The sequence below is a fragment of the Pyxicephalus adspersus genome, chromosome 3 (assembly GCF_032062135.1).
Source record: "Pyxicephalus adspersus chromosome 3, UCB_Pads_2.0, whole genome shotgun sequence".
Taxonomy (NCBI): Eukaryota; Metazoa; Chordata; class Amphibia; order Anura; family Pyxicephalidae; genus Pyxicephalus; species Pyxicephalus adspersus.
The window spans coordinates 92,549,395-92,577,297 of record NC_092860.1 but is presented as its reverse complement, the minus strand read 5'-3'; the positions used below and the strand labels follow the sequence as shown (position 1 = coordinate 92,577,297).

Here is a 27,903-nt window from a genome sequence, read left to right as displayed (position 1 = left end):
TCATATGAAGCCATAGACATTTTGAAGACAACTGAAGACATAGGATGGTCAAGTTCCTAATCCTTAATTATGGTAGTAAATCATGTTTTACTTATGTGATGCCAACATAAGTATACATATGCAGAATCTAGGAAATTCAGCTAATACCACAATGGTGTTGAAAGGCTCCACATTGCATTAAAATGTCTAGATTGTAATTACATTCTTTAATCAGTAATTCTGCATGTATAAAATGATAGAACCACTTCATCAACCAAAGGTGTTTGCTGGGTTTGAAATTTAATAAAGAGCAGTTAATGCAGTAAAATAGGTAGGATAATGTTATAAAATGTAATTTAACTCTATCAGATCTAAGATTAAAGTCCATGTAAACTCCAAGGGCTCTATTTATAAAACGGGGTATCAGTGGCGGTTAATATTTCCCACCTGGGATTGTTTGATGGAATGTCAGATTCCCTGTTTTATTAATAGAGCCTTAACAATTATCTTCTTTTATTAGTGATATTCTGGTCTATTACATATTTTATTGAAAGTGATTCAGCTGAGGAATGCAAACTGAATAAAAATATTACTGAGAATGAAAAAACATGTACAATATTCATTATTAAAACAGAAATGCATTTCCTCTATATCAATAACAAGGTCTACATTCACTTTATTGGACAATAATTACTTGACAGAGGTTAGGGATTTTTGGGCCAGTAGTGGCACACACAAACTAACTCAGCGGTGGCTACAGAAAGAGCTTTTATGGACAGTAATGTAAATTGGAGTGTTTTCTCATAGGTAGACCTTATAGAGGAGTCTAGAATATTAATTTATTAATACAGTTTATGCTTTAATCATTCAGTAATGTGCAATCATTTTTTTTTAATTCCTTTGCACATAATTAGGTTTAAAGTGAACCCAGTCAAATCTTGGTTTAGGCGAAATTTCCCTTTGCAAAGTGAACAGTCCCTAGTCCCTGCTTGGAAAATAACTTTATTATGTCTAAATGTTACAGACTCTGAGTTACCTATGTATAGTTCCATTACCTAATTTTTTTGTATGCCAGGATCCATGTACTACCAAATAGAATGGTAATACGTATTTGAAACATCCAATTTCATTCAATGAAGTATGCTCACTAAACTTTTGCAAAACATGCTTGCTGTTGAAGAAGTTCACTAGCACGTATGTATAGACTTCTGAATAGCTCTGAAAGATCACATGTTTAGTGTAATAGTTCCTACCGTTGCATGTTATATGTGGGAGAGGTGGGGGGTTATTGTACCGCTGCCATCCCTTGTGAGAATGTGAGACTCAGATCTCTTCTCATACCGGAAGGTAAAAGAAGGTCTCATTTATAGTTTGTGCTTCTAACCAACTAACCTCGGAAAGATTGAAAAAAGCATAAAACATTACTACTTCCAAAAAGCCATTTCTGAAAATAACTCAAGTCTTTAAGATGTCTAAACACAAACCCTAACAAAATTAAACTCTGTAAGAAGTTTCCGATCTCACCACAAAGCTTCATGCAGAACATTTTAAATAATGGAGGCCTGAGCCGCACATAATTGCAGGCTTATTTTAGGGCACCCATAAATATGCATCCTTTAAGATGAAGGCTGGGCCATAAAGGAAATATTTAGAGAAATAATATTCTCTGCGTTTGCACTCTTGAAATGTTCCATTTTCCGTTAGAAAAAAAAGAAAATCAGTCTCATTTTACTGCCGGTGTTTCCCTGTAATCCTCTGGAGCAGGTATCATGCTGATGCGGACTGTTATTAACCTTGCTGTAGGAAGTAGCATGTAATAATAGTAAATGTTGAACGACAGGGGCATTAATCAGAATTTTCTCTCATACTAGTCAGAGAGGGATTGACTTGTATTTGTATCACAAGCAGGGCAATAAATGTCTTGGAAATAATTACCTCAGAGTTAAATTCTATCCTTCATTTCTGAGGTAAGGATCATGCAGTGGAATACTGTACCTCCAGGAAGAGTAAAATATTTAATATACACTCACTATGATATGAAGCAGTGACCATGTTTCCTCTCCTAGTTATGGCTTATGTGTCAGTGAAGCTATCTGGACAATTTTGTGCTTTTCTAAGTACCAAACTGTACATCTACTTTATTTTGCACCACAGGAACATCTGTTAGAAACAAACACTTTTTGTGACCCTGCCATTTAATTTTAGTAAATTTTGTAGCACTGGCATTACGCACTCCAGATGGAAAGCAGAAGGGACTCGTAAACTTGTGAAATGAGGCAATGAAATTTGCTCCATATTAGCTGTTTCTTCACTGCTAAAAGCATTTGTTTTGTCGGTGGGATTCATGGGAAGAAGGCCACACATAACACATGCTAGAAATCAGCAAAAAATGGTTCATTTAGTAGTGTTATCATTAAACTGGACCTGCAGCTGAAATCTGCTTGTCTGGACATTACATGTTCTTATTGAAGCATTGCTTGCAATGGCATCCCTGACATTATTTTTAGTGTATCCTTCATGCCAAACAAATGGAATAACTTTTGAAAGAAAACAATTTGCCCACACCTGTAAAAAATCACTTGTCTTGTAGCTGTGGGTGATTATAGCTTTGCTAAATACAGAGTTGATTACTGAATGTGTTATATTTTAACCCTCTTGCTTTTAATCCAAGCAATACTTATACTCACATTTTGTAGGCCACATCTGTAATCCTTAGCTAGCTATAATTTATGTGTAATTTTATTAATGAATGAGAAATTGTTTTTTCTGCAGATGTGTTTTAACATTATCCCAAACTTTTGTGTATCAGTACTTCTTTAGCTAAGAAGAGTCTTGAAAAACTAGCCATTAGTGTAAACCTAAAAAGTATCACTTGAATTATAGGCATAGGAAATCGTACATGATTGGATGATTAAAGTGATAGTTACCTTATTTACTATCTTATGCCTAATCGGTCAGTCCCAGTGTGTGTTTTGTCCTAATAGTGTGTTAATAAACACATAAACCTTCTACTTCGTATGATAAAACTCAGGATAGGTTCATAGACCCAAGGGTTCATTACCACTTTATAATAAATATGAACCATTACAACAGAACAAGGCATTAACATAGCAAAGTTTGGTAAGAGGACCTATATTGTGCTGTTTAACAATAGGGCTACCATCTGCTGTATTCTGAAAATATGCCTCTATGTGCCACTGGCAATAAACCTTTTTTTTTATAAGTCTAATAATTTGTGCTAATAAATTCCAGGCAGAGGAAGCTGAATAGACCTGTTTGTTAAATAGTTATATGAAGTTTGAGCTTTTAATATTTCTCTTTAGGATTGAGACATGCATAGGCCGAAAAAAATTACAAAGCCAACGATTCTTTACCATGTGTAGTGAAAATCCTCAGATAAATTGGAAGTGGTTATACATTTGGCTACAACTTGTGCTCTAAGTGTTAAGGAGTCTATTATTTTTACAACATAGTAGTAGTAGTAAAAAGCAAGAGTTTTGTGAAAAGGTGTAAGACTTTCCGTACTAAAGAGCTAAAGTTTGCTAGAAGAAATGGAGTGAATAACAAAATGCATTATGTCATTGATTATGATACCCACTTTCTGTTCACCTTTGTAGGACATTTGTAAATACCCTTGTTTTTTTTTTTTCTTTGGTCTCGGTTATATTACCATTGCGTGTGGTACAATGACTTAACCTTAAAGCAGACCTAAACTTCTACAATATTGGCACACCTTGATTCAAATATGAAATGTGTATGGGAGATATACCATCCCTGGGCTATCCAATGAGGATGGCACCAAAACCAAAAAGAAGTCTAGACCCATGTTGCACCACCTGAGGGGAAATATGTATTGTGCGTTGCTTACTTTAATGTGAACTTGTGCTGTTTCCATGCAGAGCAAAGCAAGAGGTCACCTTTGCACCCCACACTCCATTACTCCTTTAACCCACCTGGATAAAAAAGCTGTGCTTTGTACTTCAAGTTGTGGGTATCATGTGTCTGTCTCCTGTCTCCCTTGCCTCCCATATGAAGAATACCTAAGCAGCTAATCGCCAGAACAAATTGCTGCCACATGATATGTGGAGAAAGTCTCTAGTCCTATGCTAGCTCTGTAGTGACTATAGTCACTTGGAGTGTACAGAGGGCTTCTTTTTGCTCAAGTGGGTGAACAGAATAATAGAGGATCAAAGATAAGGTATGTATTAGCGTGTGTGGGGGGAATATATATATGTGTGCAGAATATATATAAGCCTTTTGTTTTGCCCTGCACATGATGCATGTAACACTGACCTCAGCAAGAAAGACAGATGCAGTAAGCAATTTAAAGGCAACTGCAGCACCAACACCCAAAAAATGTAGTATGTGTTTTTTATTTTGTTACAATGCAAAGTGAAGTGAATGCTCCATAAAACATGTTTTCTGTTTTTCAATAAATAAGACTTCTGCCCTGTATGACTAACTGACGTGCTGCCACATTTCTTCCATGTTTGGTAATGTGAATTGAAGGGATCATTTTATTCTCTATGGTAAAAGCATCACTAAACAAATGCAGAGATTTTTCACTGAATTAATAAAGTTAATGACATGGACTTCTGAAGTATGTGTTGCTCATTATTGTCCAGATGTTTTAACACACAGACAAATGTCATATATGATGCCTGAAACCTACACATACCTTGGAAGTCTGTGACAGCATATAGGTCTTATTAATGTATAAAGTTGTCACATTGCTTATATTTTCTCATTGTATTGACCTTATTTTTCCACCACTAATTATGAGCTTTTAATTAGATGAGTTTTTTTCGTTGACTCATTATGCAGTCTTTCTTCTTGCTTTTACCATTGATCACAGTATTGATTTACTTTTGCCTAATGACTTTGCAAGCAACTGGCAAATTATCATTGCCTTTCCTATACTTCTCCAGTCTTTTCCATGTCCTTTTAATCTTTTAAATTAGCACTGGAGATGCACCTGACTTTATATGACTTTATATGACTATTGCCAAGTGCGTGTTGTGAAAGATCAGTACAGATGACCTTTTTGGAGCCAAATACGAAAATATACTAAAATTAAGATTCAGTCAGTTGAAGTGTTTATGCTACCCTGTACATGTATTTCCCTACTATGATAGCAGTAGGAAGACTAACAAAAAAAAACAAGCAATAATAAGGATAACAGCCCAGGAGATGTTTAAAATTACTATTTCCTGGGTTACTACACATAAATCACCCTATTGTTGAAGAGGGTGGGTAGCTTTGCAGCAGTTTGATTTGAGCCGACAGTGACCACTTACAGTATTATAGTGCATAATATCATGCAATATTGTGTAAGTAAAAATACTGATCTTGAAATTACCTTTGCACTTTGAGTGTGAACATATTTTTGATGTATTCACTAAGATAAAAGAACAATTTTGCTAAGTAAAAAGCCTTTTCCTATTTAGTGAAAACACCCAGTGAGCATGCATATTAGGTACTATTTGGTTATTACTGAGTATATTTCTCAAGAAATTAGTTTTTGACTTTCATAATCTACTCTATATATATATATATATATATATATATATATATATATTAGAGAGGGAGAGAGATTCTCCTTCCAGCCAATCGACTACTTTATTAGAGCAGTAAAGCAGAATCACAGTTCTGTGTTACCAAGCCAGAAGCAAAATAACTTAATCTAATTGGCAAATATGAGTTCTTCTATTACATACACCAGATATATAGCAAACACTAGTTTTTGCCTGTACTTTCTGCAAGGTTTGGTTGACAGTGGTTAGATTGCCGTGTTGGGGGCCACAGGTAGCTTCTCTGTCCTTCTGTTGTATTTGTATGTATCTACCTTTAAATTAGGATAATATTTGTATATGCATTCATGAATTCCAAATTGATACAAAGGAAATAAACAGTTGTAACAAATAGAAGACCTGTAGATAGCAAAAGAAATGAAATCCAGATCAGATTTTACTTTGCTATTTCTGTGCAGTTGGTTTATTCCTTAAAGCAGTGCAAAAAAAAAAAAAAACACAGCAAATTTCAGAATTCATTAGCTCACAGCATACTGATCCAAAGTCACTGCAATTAATTCATTTCTCAGTATATTGCACTGCTTTGAACAAGCCAAACTAAAGATCCACAAGAAAAATAGTTTTAAGTGCCACACATACCCTGAAATACATATGTGTAAACTTTAAAAAGTTGTGCTTAGCGCCCTGGTAACAGGGTAATTCTTAGCAGTCCTGTAATTCATTAGGATGCATAGGTAGATAGGAATTAATTTTTAATCCTTACTACATTTAATTCATTAGTGGGTAATCAAGGTGATCCATCCAGTCAGTTAAGCTTCTCTGCGTGTGTATTGCATATTAAACATTTTGATTACCAAGCGGCATCTCTATTAAACTCCAGGTACATTTACAACATTAACCACATTCATAACAGTTATGTGATGTAGGTGAATAATAAAATTTGCATACTAAGCACTCTAGATGTGCAGAAAGATTTTTTTTTTTTGGGTAAATCTGCAGTAGATGTTATTTGAACATTCAGTGAATGTTCAATGGACCGAGAACATACATAGAATATAGAATGTTCTGATTCAGCATGTTGTTTGATTTTCTTTTCACCTAAAGGTATGAATCAGTGCACATTTTCCAATGTGTATCTTTATTAATGTATCACAAAGTGTCCTTGATTTATATTGTAAAAAACAGCTTTTTATTTATATCAAATTTACTTACTAAAATATGCTAAACTAATTTCAATTATAGAGTAACTTTCCTGCTTATTTTCTTTTAGCTAACCCCCTCTGTTAGCAGCCTTTTTTTATTTAGTTTTCCCATGTTTATTTTTACAGAATTGCATACATATTATGAAGTTAATTAAAAAACAAAACAAAAAAACATTGTTTTATGTAAAAAAACATGTGGTTTTGTTCAATGTATGTTTTTATGTACAGTATCTTTTATATTAGAAATATAGTGCAGTTTATTGTATTTCCTCTTATAATATAGCAGTATCAATATCTGTACTAAGTGCTAGGTGGGCAATAATCCATAGCTGTTACTCCTCTAGACCTCTTTATAGGGGTATTAAAGGTTTTTCCACATTCTACAGATAATATAAGGGTGATCTGTATGCCAAGACCCATCTCCAATTATACATAGATAATGATGAAAGGTGCAACCATGCTTATTATGACAAATATGGGTTTCCACAATAAGCTACCAATCTGCTTTATACTTTTAACATTTACTTTTTATCATTGCATGTATTTGTGAACACATTTTGTAGTTATATCATTTTTAACACGCAGTCAACAAATGTAAAAATATTTGGTAACCAGTACCAGGTAGTCATTAATTTGGTCAGAGAAATGAATTGTCTGATTATTTGTATAGGCTAGGAGACAGGGAGCCTCATCTATCTTCAAATGAGGATACACTGCATGAGAAAGCTAACAGCCTTCAACCTGTGAATGTTGTAGTAGTGCTCTCTGATGTTTTCTAACAATACTTTGTGTGGGCTGCTTAACAATCTTTTTTACCCTGTTCAGAGCTGTGCATTGTATTGACTTGTAGAACTTATAAAACTTTTTTTTTTTTTTTTTAGTTTCTTGTTTTATTGTTTGATAACAAGGCTTAACTAAAGAAAACTCTCATCCTTATATAATAGGGCAAAGAGCAGTGTGCAAGCTGCAAACACCTAGATCAATCAGACAGAAAACATCTGTTCTTCTTCTGAATACTGTTCCGCCCTGTTTTATCTGATACAACTCACAGTTTATTAATGGAAGTCCAACTAAAGTTTAAATTAGATTTATACGTTCCAGGTGTATCAAAATAAAATGTGCAAACTCTTACAGTTTTTTTTTTAATTATTATTCAGCAGCATTCAGAAGCGACAGGCTTGTGCCCTGCTAATATGTTGCAGAATGGGACTCTTGCTTTCTGTGGGGTAGCAGTGGTCTCTTTGCAAAGGTCTGACACAACCCCTGATTTAGTCTCACTGTGCAGCTACTGGCAGAGTACAGGCTTTTTTATTCAGCTGCTTTAGAAAGAGAAGAAACTAAATCATAAGGCTTTACATTGGTAAGTGAAAAAAACTGACTGAGGTTCATATAATATGTCAGTTTGTCAATATTTGGATACCTGTATTGTAACATATAGTTCTCTAATCGTATTTTATCTACACTAGGATCATTATTCATTTGTTTTTGTGACTGTCCGTATTTTACTAGTTGATACTTATTATGTATGCTTTCTAAAGGGGGAACCAGGATTTTTGGGGCCCCAGGGAGAACCTGGCCTACCAGGCCTGCCAGGAACAAAGGTAAGAGGCATACATACGACAATTTTATTATTCAAAAACAATCACAGCTGAAAAAGTGCACTCGCTGATTGGTTAAATGTTGGATGCCTAAAAAGTTTCCTGATTTAATTAAACAGTGCAAAATCACATTGTTTGTAAAAACCTAGAAAATTCTGATCAATATCAGTTTTAAGGAGCTCAGAATGAGATTACTAAGGAAGTTGGCTTTTATATTAGTTCTAATGAGTCATCACACTATTGTTTTTACTTAATAATAAGAATAAAGACTAGTGCAAAATATATTATTTGCATAGATGGTCTATTCTCCTTTTTCAATTTGCATGATTTCGTGGTTCTATATATTGTGTTGTGCATCATCACATCAATGATAGCGCAATGCAAGTAATATGCTAAAATTCTTTCTACTTTATATGTACACTGTATAGACCAAAATAGAAAAATAGCCCATGAGTGGCAATATGGACTTTGTTAGGTGTTATTTGAATGTCAGTGCTGTAAAAATTCAAGAAAATATTATGTGCATGGCAATATGTTAGTCAGAGAAGACAATTAAAATATGCAGTGAGGGAGTCAGTGAGGAAGGCAATCTCATGCTAAATTCATTGCCAGACTGGATTTAATAATGTGTCTGGTATAAAAAAATTTGAAGCATAGAATTAGGTAAAATGAAAATCATTTAAAAAAAGTAAAATGTTGGAACTTCATTGGATAATAATGGATCTAACACAAATATTTTAGATGGAATGTTTGAAATAGTTCAGGGATTGGTGTCAGAAGGTTACAAGTGATTATTTTGAGAAATTTCAGTTTGTTCACCAGCATGTAGATCTTTATCATTTCAAATCCTTGTGTGTGCATTGCCGATTTGTATTTTTACTTCTCTGTTGTGTTTATTTTTCTATGAATATCTACCCATAAGCTTGTTTTTTTTACTCATTATGGGTCTGTTAATTTAGATTTTTCTTTTACAAAACGATTATAAAGATATAAACATAAAAAATCATTATGTCTGAAAGTAAATGCAGTTTGCGATTACTTGTAAATGAATACACTACTTTAGAATACATTACCAGACAAATTTAGTATAACAGCCAACAATGATTCAGAAATTGTGTTTTTTGGCTTAGCAGTCATAAACATTCATTATAGAGTTCCCATATAAAGGCAGATTTTAGTCTTTTTAATCCTATCTTTTATTAATCAATCTGTGTATTGCTAATTAATCATTGGGAGGTCTATCACAACACCCAGAATGAATATGTGGCATGATTATGAATGCTTGCATGTAGAACTTCAGTTTCAGCCCAAACTCATATACACACACCAGTGTTTCCTTGGGCAGCGATAGCTTGTAATCATCTTGAATGAAAATCCAGCATTTTATCGTATTGATAAATTATCTGATATAAAAAAAATCAAGCATTTTGACTTTGTTTAATAGACTTGCAGTAAGATAGGATCAGCAATGCTTACCTATTATGAAACATTACTACACAAATGACTACATTAATGTCTGGGGTTTATAAAACAAATGATTATACACTTTTTACTTGACATCTGATAGATAAAGCAGCTTTTATTTGGATACCTACCCAGATATTTCTTACCTTTCAAGTTTCCCATAAAGTTGGCAATCAAACTATAAAATGTTGTTGGCTAGTGAAAATTTTTATTGCAATGAACATTTATTAGGTATATTTTACTGTATAGGTTACTAGTACACTCTATTAGTTGGTTAATTTTGTATACATAACTAAAGTGTTATTTCTTTTATTAACACTTTTAGGGTGAACGTGGAGAGCTTGGTCCTCCAGGGAGAGGGGAAAGAGGTCTTCCAGGAGCTCCAGGAACAAAAGTAGGCTTCTTTCCAATTATTTGTGATACCTTGAATATACACATAGATGTACAAACCTATGAAACTTTGCTTTGGGCAGTGAGAAATGCAGAGTTGTATATTGTCTAAATGAAACCTGTACAATACATCTATATACATTATCCGAGATCCATTCACACATTTTGCTTTGTCTGTTTGTGTCTCTAAATATTCCACTGCATGTGAGATATTAACAGAGATTAAAGAAATGTAAAAAGTTTTAGAAATAAAGTATTCACACAATTCAGAGCTTTGCTATTTTAAAATGGTGTTTGGTCATAGGGGGAACAGTTACATTTGCTATAAGTATATGCAGGAATTTTTTGTTTTGTTTTTTGGTATTTAGGGGCACATCTATTTACATTTTTGAAGTTTTTTGTCACTGACAGAATAATTTTGATGTCAAATCTTTGCATCCCTAATCTTTCTAGTACTGTGTTGTCCTTGTTTTTATTTTGCTGTCACACATTTGTAATGTAGATAAGGTGAAATTATTTTGTTTTTATTCATACATCCATAAATAGTCATTACTACATATGCTTTATTTCACATATGATTGTAAATTCAATGCACTTGGGACCATTGGTATACATCTTACATGGATGAAACTGTATATCTAATAGCTGGCTTAAAGAGGCTGGTTAAGAAATACTCATTTCTATATGTATTTGTCTATTAGTGCCTCTGGGGTCCCCATCTATTAGCTTCAAACTTAGGCTTTTACCTTAAACTGAATTTATAATATTTCTGCCCTGATAAAAAGCCTATGTATATTTCAAGCACATCCTAAGATCTGTTATGGTAGTTATAATTAGGCCTTTATAATAAGACTAAGGTATTGAAATTGTGTTTTTTGAAGCTGCTGCAACACCTTATTTTAGCAATGTCAACCACTTACATATCAACAGAGTTTCATTAATAATGTATAAACTAGAGGCTAAAAAAAATTATACTTTACATTAGATATCCAAACATTGTAAATTTTAATTGCTTTATATTTATACTTTCTGCTTTCCCGGACAAACTTTTTTGCACTGCTTCCCTTGTAGCCTTAGTATTGGATTACCAGGATTGGATATATTAGCAGCACAATGCTAGCCTAGGTTGATCAGAAAACCTGTAAAATGCAGTTTATCTACTCTGTATGTGTACACCTACAACCAACAAATAGAAGGGCATACATTCACAAAAACTGTAACTACACATTACATTATTCCACCAACAAAAATCTATGTGCTGTAAAGGGGGATAGAAGCACTGAAGACCCAGTCCGATTGCACCGGGGCAGGGTGGTAGTCTGGTATTATTTTTTTTAATGAAAATGCATTGCTGAAGTCACCAATATTATGTGCAAGTGGCCATGGATTATCTACCCCTCTAGACCACAGCCTATATAAGCTTTTCTGAGTTCCAGCCCTGATCATTAATCTGTGAGTCTTGCTGCTCTGCAAGTATAGCTGCTCTTTTCCCTCATTTACTTGGGTTGCCCATCATAATTGCCATTGTATCCTGTGCCTATGACTATAATCTGTACCCCCACCTCTCATGCACACTCCAAATCAGCATCAACCTACCTCTGCACAATAAAGAGCTCTACAATGCCCATTCTCTGATTCAAAGTGTACTGGAGAGCTGGGATGGCGTGCTGGTGGCTGCACTGATTACAGCCACGGGTGCTGTCATACAGTGGCCAAGAGCTTTACAATAATTGTATTTCATGCTAACGCCCTGCAGATTAATGATCAGGCACACGGTACAATATGTATCACCTTTTAAAAATAACATTTTTAGCTTGGAATCAGATTAGGTTTAATATGTTTGAATCACAGATATTCCTGCTAATGTATGAAATTCTGAATAGTAACTTCTATACATCTGATGGTTATTATGTCCATATCAAAACTTCTTCTAATACTGAAGTACAAATTCTAAAATACAAAATGTATTCACAGTAATAAATTATTTTTGTGGTTGCCATACAATTTGTTTATAATTACTGTTTCTGTTCTATAAATAAAATCTTTGTTTATTTTTTATGTTTGATCCCCAGTTTGGCTCATTATTAAATTAAGCCCGCCTGCCAGCTTCCCTACCATGTTTATCACTCATATTTTTAACACATTTATCCTAATTGTTTACTTTCAGTTTGAATTTACTGTGGTTTATTAAGCTCCTGCTTGCTTTAAAATGGTCAGATAGTAATAGCTTGGAACCAATGAGTTGGCAAACCAAAACCAGCTGACTCCTCATTGAATTTTATAATGAGAAGTACGGGGATGTATTTGGATTTAAAAACGACTAAAATATTATAAAATTCATAATAAAGCATTTTCCATAGCTGACTAATAACACAGCCTAGGGTCAGGGTATATTTCTGTTCTTACTGTCAGCAATAATGCATGCATGTAAAGTCTATAATTACAAAACTATTGGAGAATAAAAGGTCAAAATGTGACATTAATCTGATTCGAGGAAACAAAGAATGATAAAAATTTACCAAGTCTGACAAATCATGCTGCAAATATGGTTTACAACGTGGCTTCACACAAACTGGGCACTGCTAACCCATGAACTGTTCTTTAATGTTTAATGTTCAAGCAGATGTGGATGGTCGCTTTATAATTGATTGCATGGCATTGTAAATTTGTACTATGAATATTTCAAATTATTAACCCTTTATCGCTTTTAAGCATGTTTGCCTGTAAAAATAGAAAAGGTAGGAAAAGTAAGGTCCGCTACCTTTTTCATATTCTCCTGCTGCATACTTTAAATTAATATTTTCTGCCCTTTTTCCTCTGACTTTTACCTATTCCAGGGAGAACCAGGTGAATCTGGCTCTAGAGGCCCAAAAGGGTCCAAGGTTAGTGTATAGTTCTTTCACCTTTACTGTTTGCTTAATTTTTGCAATGCAGAATACTTTTTTGCACAGTTCTGCAGCTTTCCATTTAATCCACTGTACATGCATGTATAGCTACAGTTCTTCCATTGCTATGGCGCCATCTAGTGGTAACATTACAAAATACAGAAGGTAAACTATTATCGCTCGGGTTTATCTTTCAAGGAACTTTCCATACTAAGGGAAAAGAAAACGTAAGTTCTTGTTCATACTAAATACTTGTAACATTCAAAAAGGTTATAAACACCCAAATAATTTATACATCGTTTATATGGTTCATTTAATGAGGCTCATTTAACTTTTAGAACATGTCAAATTGCACATGTGGATCATGCTTGGATTTGCCTACATGCATGTCTTACATTTTAAAGGTAGTTATGAAGCATGATGTACCATGGTAATGAATAACTTCAAAGTGTATATATAGCTAAAACTTTGTTTTATTGTTTTAGAGTAGGAAAGGTTTAAAACCCATGTCCGATTATATTTGTTGCTGTCTGTGGACCATTGGGGAAATTTTCCTTTTATTTTACATCCTAGAAACACAACAGTAATTTAGTGGAGAGTGTCATAAAAATGGGAAATCCCCTTATCTTGGGAAGTCATCACTAGTACATATAGCGGAGTGACTCCTGGGCTGGAATGTTTAACCCTTTTCTACTCTACACAAAATAAAGTTTTGCCTTGAGAAATACTGCCTTATCACTCTGACACTCATGCACTTCCACGTTTTGTACCACTCCAACATTAGTTTACCAGCAGTGACGTAAACCTGACTATTTATACACAGGTGTGCAAGTTATTAAATATAATGGTTTATTTACTTTCTTTTCAATTTATCATTTATTGAACATAAAATGGGTATCTGTGTCTGGTTTATCTAATCAGTATAGATAACATTTATATTACTATTCTGTTTGTTTTATGTAAACTTACCCCAAGTCTAAGTGCCATTGTCAGTGAGCCTTCATTTGCTATAAAACGATTTCTCTCTGGAGATGATAACTGTTAGCCTATTGGATATATACAAAATAGTCACATTAGTTACATCTTCCACTACAAAATTTTATTAGCAGCTATTGGTATTTGGTCACATAGCTAGGAAGCCTCCATTACACTTTTTATTGGATTGCACAGTGCTGCCAATCCAATGTTTCAGGCACTGCATACTTATGCGGAACATGACAAGGCAAATAGTACGGAAAGTTACTCAGGGAGGACTCCTATAGACCAGGGGTCTGCAACCTGCGGCTCCGGAGCCGCATGCGGCTCTTCAGCCTCCTTCGGCTGCCGCGGGGAGATCTCTGATGGGGGATCCCCTTCCTCCCAAGACACTGCGGAGGAGGGGGATTCCCTATCCGGTGTTCTAATGAAAAAAATCTACCAGTGAAATAAATCTACCACGGTGGGCGTGTACAAATGGGTGTGTACAATGACATCCCCCTCCTTTAAACCCCAATTCCTCTGGAATGGGGAGATGTACAAAACCAAAAATGTAGGTGCAAGTGGGGGACACCTGTGACTAACACCCCCTAAAATTTAATTGTTAGGCTATCATCAGAACATAAAGAACTCTGCCCATCAAAAAAATCTACCGGTACACATTGCTGGAGGCACCTGAACCCCAATTTCTCTGGAACAGGAAGAGGGTACAGGTGAACAAAATTAGAGGTGCAAGTGGGGGACACCTGTGGCTAACACCTCCTAAAAACTCCACCCATCAAAAAACCCCTACCCTGTTACACATTGTTGGAGGCTTCTAGCACCTAAACCCCAATTTATCTGGAAACGTGGGTACAGGTGAAAAAAATTTGAGGTGCAACTACGGGACACCTGTGGCTAACACCTCCTAAAAACTCCACCCATCAAAAAACCCCTACCCTGTTACACATTGTTGGAGGCTTCTAGCACCTAAACCCCAATTTATCTGGAAACGTGGGTACAGGTGAAAAAAATTTGAGGTGCAACTACGGGACACCTGTGGCTAACACCTCCTAAAAATTCATAAAAACTCTGCCTATCAAAAAAATCTACCCTGTTACACATTGCTGGAAGCATCTAGCATCTGAACCCCAATTTCTCTGGAACGGGGGGGAGGCGGTACAGGTGACCAAAATAGAGGTGCAAGTGGGGGACACTTATGGCTAACACCACCTACAATTGAATCGCTAAGGCATCGTCAGAAAATAAAGAACTCTGCCCATCAAAATATTCTACCCTGTTACACATTGCTGGAGACTTCTAGCACCTGAACCCCAATTACTCAAGATTGGGGGGTACAGGTGAACAAAATTAAAGCTGCAAATGAGGGACACCTGTGGCTAACACCCCTTAAAATTTCATAGCTAAGGCATCGTCAGAACATAAAGAACTCTGCCCATCAAAAAAATCTACCCTGTTACATTGGAAGCCTCCAGCTTCTATAACAGGATGATACGTTAGAAGCTGGAGGCTTCTAGGGGCATAGTTCAGTGTTTAATTTATTTCAAAGTAGGCCTACACAAGCACACTGGTTGTAACAGGTAAAATTAAAAAAATATTAAAACTTTTAAAAGTTTATAAACTGTGTTATGTTTTGCGGCTCCAGACTATTTTCCTTTAGTGGAAGAGGAGGCAAAATGGCTCTTTTGATAGTAAAGGTTGCTGACCCCTGCTATAGACTCATGTTGTTCCTTACAGCAATTTGATCAGACAGAAGATGCAGGCAGGTGTCAAAAATTCAGGCCATGTAGTGTGAATGAGTTGTGTGAATCACAACATTGGTTGCAACAATGGACACAGGTTTTGGCAGTAGTTTAGGGTTTAATTTCCTAATATTATGAAGGAAAAAGGCTTTGTTCTGTGTTACATTAAGCTGTGATAAAATGTATGCTGTCTTACAATCATGTCAAGAACAAGCATAGTCTTTATCACAGCTGTTGCCCAGTTTTTTTTTTCTTCTTTCTCAACAAGTCAGTCTTTATATTATTGTGCACCATTGCTGCAGCAAGTGTCAAATAAGACTAAACCAGAGGACACATGAGTGGCTTTAGTCATTTCTATGGAACGTTCCACTACACATTACAGAGATGCAATGTCTCATTGTAACTGCATCCGCTCACTGTCAGCTGTTCCTTGGATTATGATATCAAAGAACTGATACAAAACATTTACACAGCACTGACAGCTGCTTAATCCACGACTGAGTTTGTACCATAGTTATAGAGGCCTTTTGGTGTGAGGTGTATTTGTATACATCTGCCAGTATACAGGCACTCTTTTTTAATGATTATTTGTTGGGGAAGGAGAAGAAAGGTGTGGGGCGGTCAATCTCCTAATGCATTAGGTTTTCTTGTGTATAAAGAAAATTCTTCTTAGACCACTCCCCTACAAATAGTGGCAGAAGGTCAACTCTTTGTTCAAGTATCATAAAAGGGTAATAAATATGAGCATTTCAAATGCCTAAGCTGGCATATAAAGTGATTACACTAATACCTCACAGAATTCCCTAATTCCATCAGTTTTTAGGTGTTAAGGTTTCTCCAGCCTCACCTTTAATCTATGGGAACAGACAACTGCTCCATGCTCTAAACACCTATTCAAAAATTCTGATATGTTATATTGGGATGTTTTATAAGTTCATTTATGTATAATTTTATTTATTAGCTTGTTGTTGTTTATGTATATCAGTATATAGTTCAAAAATGAAATGTTTCCTGAGCTAAATCTTTTTTACTCATTAGAAAACCATGTTTGTCACTTTAGGGTGAATCTGGGAGCAGAGGTGATGCTGGTCCAATTGGTCCTAGAGTAAGTGCTTTCACCATTTATCTAGATTTTGCATTTATTCCCCAATGTATTTCAATTTTAATAAAGTTAAACAGCAATTGTTATAATTTTTGACATCCAGATTATTTGCTATGTAATTTTTAGGGACCTCCAGGACAAAAGGGAGATCAAGGTGCAACAGAAATTATAGATTACAATGGAAACATTCAGGAAGCATTGCAGGTAAGGCTGCATTATAGGATCATTGGAGTCAATGCAGTAGGCTTAATTTTGTTTTTGAATAAGACAGTCAGTCCTTAATTTTTCACTTTTAATAAAGTCAGAAATGGCTTTTTCCTGTGTCCTATTTAAAACATTTCCTCTTTGTTCACACAACAGAAAATTGATAAGAAATATCCACTGTTAGGCAATTGTCACAGAAATAAGTTCCCTAATTGAAAGATGAAAGTCAGTGGGGCAGCTACTGATAAAAATGTTTGATAATGGCCATCCCTGATTTTAAGATATGCATGTGGCTCCCATGTAAATTTTTAGATGGCCTCATTTCCCCTGCAAATTGTGGACAAGCCCCTTTCAGTTTGTCAATCTTACATTGGTGGTCAATGTCTGTTGTCCCTTCACAATAGTGGGAAGTGTATGTGCCCTCACTAACTTCCTATTCTATTCTTTTTTTTTCATTGGCAATGATATCATTCATGTACTTTTTACACATATGTATCATTTGTTTACCTTCTTGTCAGACATACAGTGATAAAACCATTTTTCATTTAATTGATTCCTCTTTGAATGCTGTTGGTTGTCCAAAATTTGTTAATATCCCCTATAATTGTCTGTGGAAGGGTAGGACTTCAAATTGTAATGCTAATTGGTATTGTATTGTTGTATAGTATATATATTTTACTTGCTATGTAGGCAGTTTTATTCTAGCTTTATTCTGATTAATTCTGGTTTGCAATGGAAGAAATGCTGGAATTAAACCCAGCAGAGAGTCAGTTAGAAGCTGGAAGGTTTTCTGGTACATTTATCATGGTAGCCAAATTTGTTATTTGTTTACTTTTGAAAACATTGTTTTAGAACAGCCTCAATAATGTATGCAGTATGATGTAATTTTAAGTACAATGTTATTTCTTATTGCTGCTGCTTCTCTCCAGAGGATTACCGCCATTACAGTTACGGTAATTCTGCATGGACTGTTCCTTTCTTATTGTTGTGTGCCCTTGTTTTCACTGCATGCTTGTAATATTCTGTATATACTAATACTGAAACCCATGAACTGGACACATCTAATATGTATTACTAAAGTATTTTTAAAGGATAACCTCCTTTTAGATATCGGTTATGGAGGTAATTGTCAATGGTGAGGGCCATTTTAGACTTGCAGCTAAGCACAGTGTTCTATACCAGGCTCAACCTCATTCCCAACCACTCAACTGAAAGAAAGCAGTTGGGTACTATTTTGTGCACATGTTTTGCACATGGTTACAACTACAGTTGCAGTGCATCCTAGAATGCTTCCTGAAAACAGTTTGCTTTTCGTTCCCTGAAAGAACCTCACTGCAACCACAGGGGCAACATGTGCAGACGCATTTACCTGTGGTTTTCCACTGCAAGTGTGAAAGAGGCCTAACCTTTTGTATTTCCAAATTCAGCCTTAGTGCCCTAGACATAAATTGATACATTGTTTATAAGAAGTGTTGGCCTTTCAGTGGCATTTTGGGGTCATGATGTCTGTGGCTTCTTTTTTCAACCCTCAAGTGCTGGCTGACAAAGAAAAACTCCCAACCTAACAGGTACCCTGTCTTCCCTATATTCCCTAATACATACCAAGCTTAGAAAAGTAAAAGAAAGTGATTATGTCCTCAGGATGTTATTGGCCAAACTAAACTGTTATTTAACTCCAGGAAGCACTACACACATTATTGTTTAAACTCAAACAAGTGACATGTAAGTGCACATTTCTTCTCAATGTGAGGTTAGAAGAGATGACCATCCTAATTTGCTTTTTACATTTAGAGGAAATGTGTGGTTGAGAGCTGCTCATAAAATGATCCATATTTATAGGAAATTCTAGGGACCTATGAAATGAAATTTATAGGGTTCAAGGTGTTTCAGTTACTTTGATTCTAACTGTGTTTTTGTGATTTTGTTATGTGGAAGAATCGTACTAAACATTATGCTATTATGTTTTAACAGTGTGAACCAAAACTGCATATTCTAGTTAGCTTTTATCAGTAAAAATTAAAATATTTTATAGGTTTTCCAAGCCTACCCCACAGAAGTACAGTATAAGTGTATTGCTTATCCTGTTTCAGAGTAAATGATAATTATGCAGTGTCTGTGACATTACACATACATGACCTTCTTCAATTAGACAAATAGATTCAAATAGATCCCAATAATCCGAAATCTGACTCTTTGGAATGGCTTTGGTTCATTTTGATGACCAGAATGCTTCTTGCATACCATTATGAGTAAGCTTAGTCAATTTTGTTTATCAAAACTGAATTATGGCATTAAAAGCATGTAAGCACAGCAGCTTCAAAATTCATCTTTATAGCTAACAAATATGTGTTAACATTTGTTTATGGGAAATACATTTAGCATAATAAATGTGTGATGTTGGGCATCATTGCCCAATCCCGTCCCAGTGAAATTATAGGGTAATTTGCCTTAATTGCGTTTTCTTTTTGTGCAATGAAGAAAAAAAGAACAAAGCATGTTGCAATTTTGTTCTATGCCGGTGCATCATGCCAGTTATAAATTAAATGGACCTTTCATACTAATAGATGGACCACTGCTCTGCCAGTGTTGTTTAAGACTAGAACATTCAGGTAAATTAATTACTTTTTGTGAGATGTGGGTGAAATGTCACCACTGCATTCTGGGCAGTTGAAATCCTACAAATTAATACAAATACACATTATTGTGTTTGCATTATTGGCAGTTCTGTGTGTCCAGGAGGCAACAGTGACATCCCCTGCACCTACTGGAAGCCAAGACCAATCTAGTTTTGTATCTTTTTTTTTTTTAAAGCATATAAAGAACTTAACAGGTCTAGATAATTTCAAGACTATTTTCATCCCTGGTTTGTTGAAATGGAGGGTAGAAAATATATCTGCTATAAAAACAGCTATATTAAATGTACTGGTAGAAACAGCTGTATACACTTTTCAAGGGCAATCTTGATATCCCCTTTGTGTTTTGTAAAAACCTAGCTTTTATAAACATTGCAGTTTAACATTAGTAAAATAAGAAATCACATAAAAAGCCAAACAACATACATTAACAAAATGTTTTATTAGTTTCTTTGTAAACAGCTTTGATTCTGTTTTTCACAATGATCCTGCATTAACCTTGTCTTAAAACTTTCAGGATGTTGTTGCAACCCTGTGTGTTTAGTAGTTTGCTGTTGTTTTTGTATGTTACGCAACTTATCTCAACGTGTCCTTCGGTCACATTGTTTTCTTTTTTTTTTCAGGGACCTCCTGGACCACCTGGGCCACCTGGTTTGCCTGGACCAAAGGTGCTATAACTACTTTTGTTTTAGATATATTTGGGTCAATATATTAAACACTAGCCAATGTTTATTTTCCTAGACAGTTATAGTGAAATAGATTTTCTGCCTTAATGCTTATGCTGCTGGCGGCACTTGCTTAGCTTTGCTACTTTTTGAAGGCAATTGTTGTGTATTACCATGCATCAAAACACTAACTATATTTACCAATTGGCTTAAAATTTCAGACTAAATCATCCCCTGCATTATCACTATATAACATAAAAAAAAACTGACACAACTGTGAGACCTTCAGTTCAATATTACATGAACACACAATGTATTTTTCACTCTGATATTTGAGAAATCATTTACTAAAATTTTGGATTTGTAAATACTTGTTCAGCAGTTAATGTAACCTGGTAAATATTTAGTAAACGATTCCTTCAAATTTTTTTCTTACTTGTAGTGGAAGCATCTGATAATATTTTAGGGCAGAGTTGCCATTATATTTCTCTGTGCTAGTTAAAGACAGTAGTGTCACCTGCAGAGTTAAGACAAAGTTAAGGCTTGGCTCTGTTGGCATAAATTAGTATTAAAAGAGATGGACAACTGCTGTCAGTGGACAGGAAGTGCTTCTAATACAGGTAACAGCATCAGTGACAGGCTTACATGAAATAAAAATATCTGTCACTCCATAAAAATGTGAAATATCCCTTGGCTTTTTTTATTTTCTCAACAATGACTGTCCTTGCAAATTACGCTCTGACTTTGACCATTTAATGTATGCATTTAAAAAGCCATGTCGCCTAAATATGGTGCAATGGTTTTATTCAATATCTAAATTATGGTAACTTACATTGTTTCTACAGGGAGAGGGAGGTCCTATTGGTCCTCCAGGAGTTGATGGGGAGCAGGTAATGTTTGTTTCAAAATGTTCAATGTGTAGGGGGTGATAACTATTAATCAATATTAAACTAAATGGATATTAATGCTCAGAAATAAGTAATCTAGAAATAAATGGTGATCATAAAAAATTATATATACACCTGTTGTTTACATAATATCTTTTGGTGTTAAAAGTATTTGCTGGCACCTCAATGCAGAATTGTGTAGATGCTTTTATTTTTGAACATTAATGTCTTATTACCATCATGAATATTTAGATGTTCATTTGCTTCTAAACATTAGTGACTGCTAAATTACTATCTAGACGTTCCTTTATTTCTAAAACTTGTTCAAATGCTACCACATCATAGTCATCCCATACTACCATACTACTATCTAGATCAGTGTTTCTCAACCAGGGTTCTTCAGAGGTTGTTACGGGTTCCTTGAGCAATGAGCAGTATTTGACTCTTAAGTCAGTTTTACAGATTCCAATGATCTTTTCAGTTACCTGTAAAGATGATATTCTTTCCAATAATCAGCAATGTACGAGACATTCTTCCTACCAGCCAGCACACTAATATACTGTGAGTTGTGGTTATAGTAAGTATAGAAGGGGATCCCTAAGGACCTGAAAGTTAAATAAAGGGTTCCTCCATGTTAGAAAGGCCAAGAAACACTGCTCTAGATGTTCCTTCAATATTGTGTTCTTATTCTATAATAATATTATGTAGATCCTCTTTCATTTGTTGGTACTACCCTATCACTAAATAGATGTTCTTTGTTTCTGAACATTGATATTCTAATACTAACATATCTTTGTCCAAATCAGTGTTTCTCAACTAGGGTTCCTTCAGAGGTTGCTTGGGATTGATATGTTCAGTGGAAATAGCAAGTGGAAAAAAGTGGGACCATAGTGGTGGCTAGAACACCTAAAAACATATTTGGATCCATGTAGCTGACTCTATCAAGTGGCATTGGCCCTAAATTTATGCAGGCACTATGAAATTGGAGGTCAGTTAGCCACAGTTTGAGAAATTCCTAGCAAGCTCTAATGAAACCCTGGGGTTTCATTGAACCCTAGTTAAGAATGACCCAGTCTACATGTTCAATACTTTATGAACAATAGTGTCCTAATACTACCATATTACTATCTAGATGTTTTCGTTTATGCAAATAATTGCTTTAATACTCTCATAATATTTATTATGTGTTTATTATCACTTTCTAATCCTATCACTATCCTAATACTACCATCTCAAGTCATTGTCTTAAAGTTCTCCTTTGTTAAGGAATGGTATATTACCATTAAAGGACTTAAATTTCTAAATGCCAGTAACGTGACTTCATGTAGTACTTGCTTTTGCTTGACAGCAGATGAAAGTTGATACCGCAGTGATGTTTGTGCAATTACACTAAATGAAGATCATACAATAATACATCTGACTCTGTTTAACTCGTTTTAAACATCTTTAATCTGGTTTCATATCTAAACTCCTGAAGAAGAAAACAAGTAAAAATCATTTCATGACATTTGCTTTGCATCAATGCTTTAAATTAGGTTAAAGAGTTACCCTATGTATTGTTAATTATATATGCATGCCAATGCACATGGGCCTCTTAGGTCTTAGTTAACTAAAAACTCTACAAACTCCCAAGAGATAGGATTTGGTAAAACTGTTACTAACACCACCTTCTAGACAGCTCTTCCCTGGTCACAGACAACAATGTAACCTGTGATGTTGATTTACTAGGACTGTACATTTAGGAACCTAAAAATATCACTGCACCATAGATAATTCACTTAGATTGGTGAGTGAGGTGAAGCTCCGCCGATTTCAACATAATTATGTGCAGAAAGTGCACTTTAAATTTCCATGTATGTGATTGACTTTTCTTTACAAAGTGAATCAACTATGTTGTGAGAAATTAAAGGAAGCATTTTAAAACATTAATTTGAAACTTAATTTAGTGACACTTATTCCAATAAAAGCTTTATTTTCTAGACCAATGGTATATTCTTGCCAGTGATTCTGTAAAGTTTTATTTTTTTCTCAAGATGAAGTATTTCACTACTGCTGTTTTTATGAATTTCTCTTCTAAATGAAATTCTAATATAGAATAGCAGGTTTCACTTCTTTGACAAATTCACCTAGGTTACGTTTTACCTATATTACTCTATATTATTATCTATAAACCGCACGCCTCCAACTGTTTGCTAAAAATAATATAATAAATATATAAATACACAAAACTGAAAAAAATAATATATATATTATTTTATTTATTTCTTTTTTTTTTTTTTACAACGGGCTAAAATAAACAACCAGATTCTGGTGAGAAAGCACAATACAGTGGTACTCTCTCCAGTGGACCATTTCTAACTAACTTTCAAAGTTTACTTTGTGGGATTTGGTGGTATGCTTACATCACAAGTAAAGTTATTAGTTTTAAGTATAGATTTAGGCATCATTCATTACTGGTTTGAACAATATAAACTTTACAGTATATTTGTGTTAATGTTCCTTTTGCTTCTGTAGAGATTTTGCATTGTGTAGCATATGTGGGAGCCCCAGTATAACAGTGCTGAAATTGCACAGTCTGAATGCTATAAAGCTTTTTAGATAGAAGATGGCCAATTAACTGATACCAGGGGTTTACTGTCACTGTTAGAATCGATTCTCATGAATGCAGCTATTATTTTGTTCTCATTTTCAGTCATTGCAATTTTTTTCTTGTTTACTTCTTCAAGATTGTCATTTTCATCTTGATTTATTTTCCATAAAACTGGTACTCACAAAAATTGTTTCATTCTTTCAATTCTGTCTTAGTATCCTCTTGTTATATCTAAGGCTTTTGATTACACAGCTATTGCTAAGTAACAGTATTAAATGATGACGGAATCCTAACTACCTGGCCAATTTATACATTGCATCAGTGCAGTGTTTAACTATTATCTAATGGCCAATTATAAATGTTTTCTATGTTAATTGCAATCACATTTTATGAGTGGAATAAGTTATGGGCTTTGGGTAATAGCATCCAATCAAAAGAAAATTTATCATTTCAATCATGGTAAATGAAGCTTGTCTTGATTAAAAATTAATGGTATGCTTATTAATTTTGTATAACTACAAGATTCTTAAAGTTGAGTTTCTGAATACAAGCATAGCAAATATCAAAGTCATTTTTAAATTCAAAATAACTCATCATTTAACGCTGTTTGTTTTTACAATCTTTTGCTGACTATTTAAGCTTCTGTGGTAACTAAAGATAATAAAGCCATGCCCTAAAACTGTCATGCTAATATTAGGATGATCAGAATCTGCATACAGTTGCTTAAAACATTATTTGAAGTATAAAAACTGAATTCTATAATGCTTTCAAAGTATATTTAATAATACTATTTACATAACACAAATACTATCAAAATCACAATATTAGTTCCAATGTTGTAGTTGGATGCATTGTACCAACATCTTTACATACATGAATGGCATACTGTAAATAATATACCTGTCATTTTTTTATCAGTAGATAACTCTTCTAGAGCTGTTGGTCATGTATAGAATCCCATGAGATTGGGCACTAATGAAAAAAGGAAAATGTGGACCTAAAATAATTAAGAAAAGAGAGAAATACAATTTACCCCTTAAACTTAAACTGTTGTTTTCCATGTAGAGGATAGCAGCAGGTTCACTTTAATTTCTTCTCGGTACCAGCATCCTAACATGCAGATGAAATACATATTTGTTGTTCTGTATAACTAGTTCAGAGATGTAGAGAAACTGCATTATTTTTTGTCTTTTCTATCCATTTGGAGTTTAGCTTTAGCTTCATCCTTCTGCCTCAGCAGACTTCAATGTGACAGGTGGATGTTTGGCCCTGTACTGTCATATGGTTGCAGATGGCTTTCTTTTTCCTTACTCCCAGTGGCAGTCGGGAGAGTAAAGGGTAGAGTAAAGAGAAACTTCTTTGTTTAGTTTTAAATAGAGGGTTCAATGTATTTATTAATTTGTGTTAACTGTCTGGGAGGAATTTCCCTCACTTTGGATAGATTTCCTCTAACGTCCGCTGTATCTCAGGAATAGTTAGAGGAAGTTAAGGTAAATCTTCCCAGCAATAAGAAATAACCTGTTAGAGGTTTTAACTCTTCAAACAAACTAATATGATTACTGATTACTATTGTCAGCATTAATAAAAGTTCAATCCTAATTGTCCAGAAAAGCCATAGTGGATGCACAAAGTTCCCACTTCTTTCATCTAGTTTTCATCCACTAGTGACTTCGGTTTTGTTACAATTGTGGATGTAAAAACATGCACACCATGGCAGTGGACGGACCAACACAACAATGAGTCAGTGCCAAGTATACTACTATGGTTACCAAATCATGACATCATTTTATCTCTAGAAACCACAAAGCTGCATGCTAACCAGTTTGTAAAGTGAGTACTTGCAGGCTCTTCTGTTTTTTTCAATCAATAAAAAAATGCTATTGTATTGAACAGGGCCCAAAAGGTTCCAAAGGAGATCGTGGAGAGCTTGGTATAGCGGGAGAGAAGGGAGGAATTGGCCTCCCTGGATTACCAGTAAGTGTTAACAGCCAAGATAAATTTTGCCACTTAATTTTGATTGATAATCCAAAGGTTTTATGGCTACTTGAAAATATTTGTCTAAGTATTATAATAATATTATAATGATAATATTTTAAATAAGTATTGACAGAAAGTGTTTAAATGAAATAAAGTACTGTATAATTTGGTAAGGGTATAATGCCAACCTAAGCAACTGGTAGTTGGTATTGGTTGTTGGTGCTTACATGGAATATCAGCCACAAATATAAAGGGTCTGGGATTGTAAACTGCATTGTTGAGAGCTTGGTGCTGCTTTCCCCCAAACCCTGATGCTCTAAGAAATGGCCTTCAGAGTGCCTTTGTAGAGAATAAAGTCCTGTCTATAACCACAGACATCACTAACAAAGTTTTTTCTTCTCCATCTGTATATGATCAATGTGAATTTATAATAGAATATGAAATGTGTACAATACCTGAACCCAGTTTTGTAGTATTTCCACTTCAACTAGAAATATCTAGACTTCTATTACCTTCACAAAATTGCCTAAAAATGATAACTGTGTTGTGTGATAAATGTAGTTTAAAAAAATCTTCCCCTACTGTTTTGTTTGAGTAACTACTTCCTTTTAGAACAGACCAACCAAAGATCATGGAAGCTGCCATTGATCAACTCATTTTAAGGAATGCTAATTGCCTGGATATAAAGAATATTTTTTGGTGTTGGTGCTTTCACTCAGACCTGAAATGTCACTCCATGCAGATAACTAAGTTGGCAATTGATTGTACATCTGACCGTATGCTCATTCTGGTATATTTAACATTACAAAGATACATAGAGCTTGTTATACTACACATTTTTGACATAATTTACAAAAATTTCATATCTTCTAGGGTGCAAATGGGCTCAAAGGAGAAAAAGGAGATCATGGTGCACCGGGGCCTCATGGAGCTTCTGTAAGTCAGACAGTGAATTTTCTAGAGAAATGTGTCATTCTCTGACAATAATTACCATCCTTACATTGCATTATCTCTGCACTTTTAATTATTTACAATTTGTAAACATTTATAAATGTGTTCGTAGAATGAATTTAAAAAAGAATAGAGCTGAGATCATTTAGCTCCTGTGTTACTTTACCAGTGGCTAATGGGCGAAAAGTTCACCCATGCCATATGCTAATGCAGCCTTTAGATGACTCCATCTTCCATTCTAAAAGAACCATATGTGAAGAAAGTCAGCCATCAGAAAAGTCAGCAGTGACCCCTACATCTGCTAATTATTGAAAGGCAAGGTCTGAATAAAGTGTTCTCAACAGATAATCTGTAAGTGTATGCCACAAAAAAATTTTCTCAATATTCATGACCCAGGTAAATCGTATGGCACTCCCCTTTTACCCATGTGGTCAAATGGCCACAAACAGACTTTTATTAAATAACAACTTTAACGATAACTTTAAATAACTTTTAAATAACCACTAATACTTTCAGTTAAATCATAACAGCTTGCCAAATGCATGTTGAGACACCTAGATGGACAAAGCACCTCTTACCTACCCATAAGGCTTTTGTCCCAGCAGCCTCCCACCTCTATCGATCTGACCCCCTTGCACCTGGTCATGATTTCCCTATGCCTACTCCTTTCCTCGCTTGGCTCCGGTCATTACTTTACTAAAGTTCAAATATATATGTAATTTCCAAATCAATCACTGCTCATATGATATGAATAAAATCGCAATGGGAAAATAAGCTAGGTTAAATATGCAGACATTCCAGTTAGACAACAAAGGTAGTACAAACAGGAAACACCAAATATTGCTGTTTTGGTGGAGGTGTTAGATGTTTCAGTATTACCATATAGTATATTGTTACCATGTTTCCAAAGGGATTCCAACTGTTTTTTTTTTCATTTTGTTCTCTTGATCCTTTTGTGTGTATGTATATGTATGTATGTGTGTGTGTGTGTGTGTGTGTGTGTGTGTGTATATATATATATATATATATATATATGTGTGTGTGTGTGTGTGTGTGTGTGTGTATATATATATATATATATATATATATATATATATATATATATATATACAGACAATATTTACACAA

General features: G+C 34.7%; 1 protein-coding gene across 1 annotated transcript in view; it reads left to right on the top strand.

The window, feature by feature from the left end:
- COL25A1 (collagen type XXV alpha 1 chain) overlaps window positions 1-27,903 on the top strand; it is a 250,742-nt gene that overhangs the window by 195,469 nt on the left and 27,370 nt on the right. The window contains exons 14-23 of the mRNA XM_072406817.1: window positions 8,251-8,313; window positions 10,100-10,168; window positions 13,002-13,046; window positions 16,827-16,871; window positions 16,995-17,072; window positions 18,002-18,025; window positions 20,329-20,373; window positions 21,216-21,260; window positions 25,741-25,821; window positions 26,698-26,760. Of these exons, the coding sequence (XP_072262918.1) occupies window positions 8,251-8,313; window positions 10,100-10,168; window positions 13,002-13,046; window positions 16,827-16,871; window positions 16,995-17,072; window positions 18,002-18,025; window positions 20,329-20,373; window positions 21,216-21,260; window positions 25,741-25,821; window positions 26,698-26,760 (558 nt within the window). The remainder of the gene's footprint in view (window positions 1-8,250; window positions 8,314-10,099; window positions 10,169-13,001; window positions 13,047-16,826; window positions 16,872-16,994; window positions 17,073-18,001; window positions 18,026-20,328; window positions 20,374-21,215; window positions 21,261-25,740; window positions 25,822-26,697; window positions 26,761-27,903) is intronic.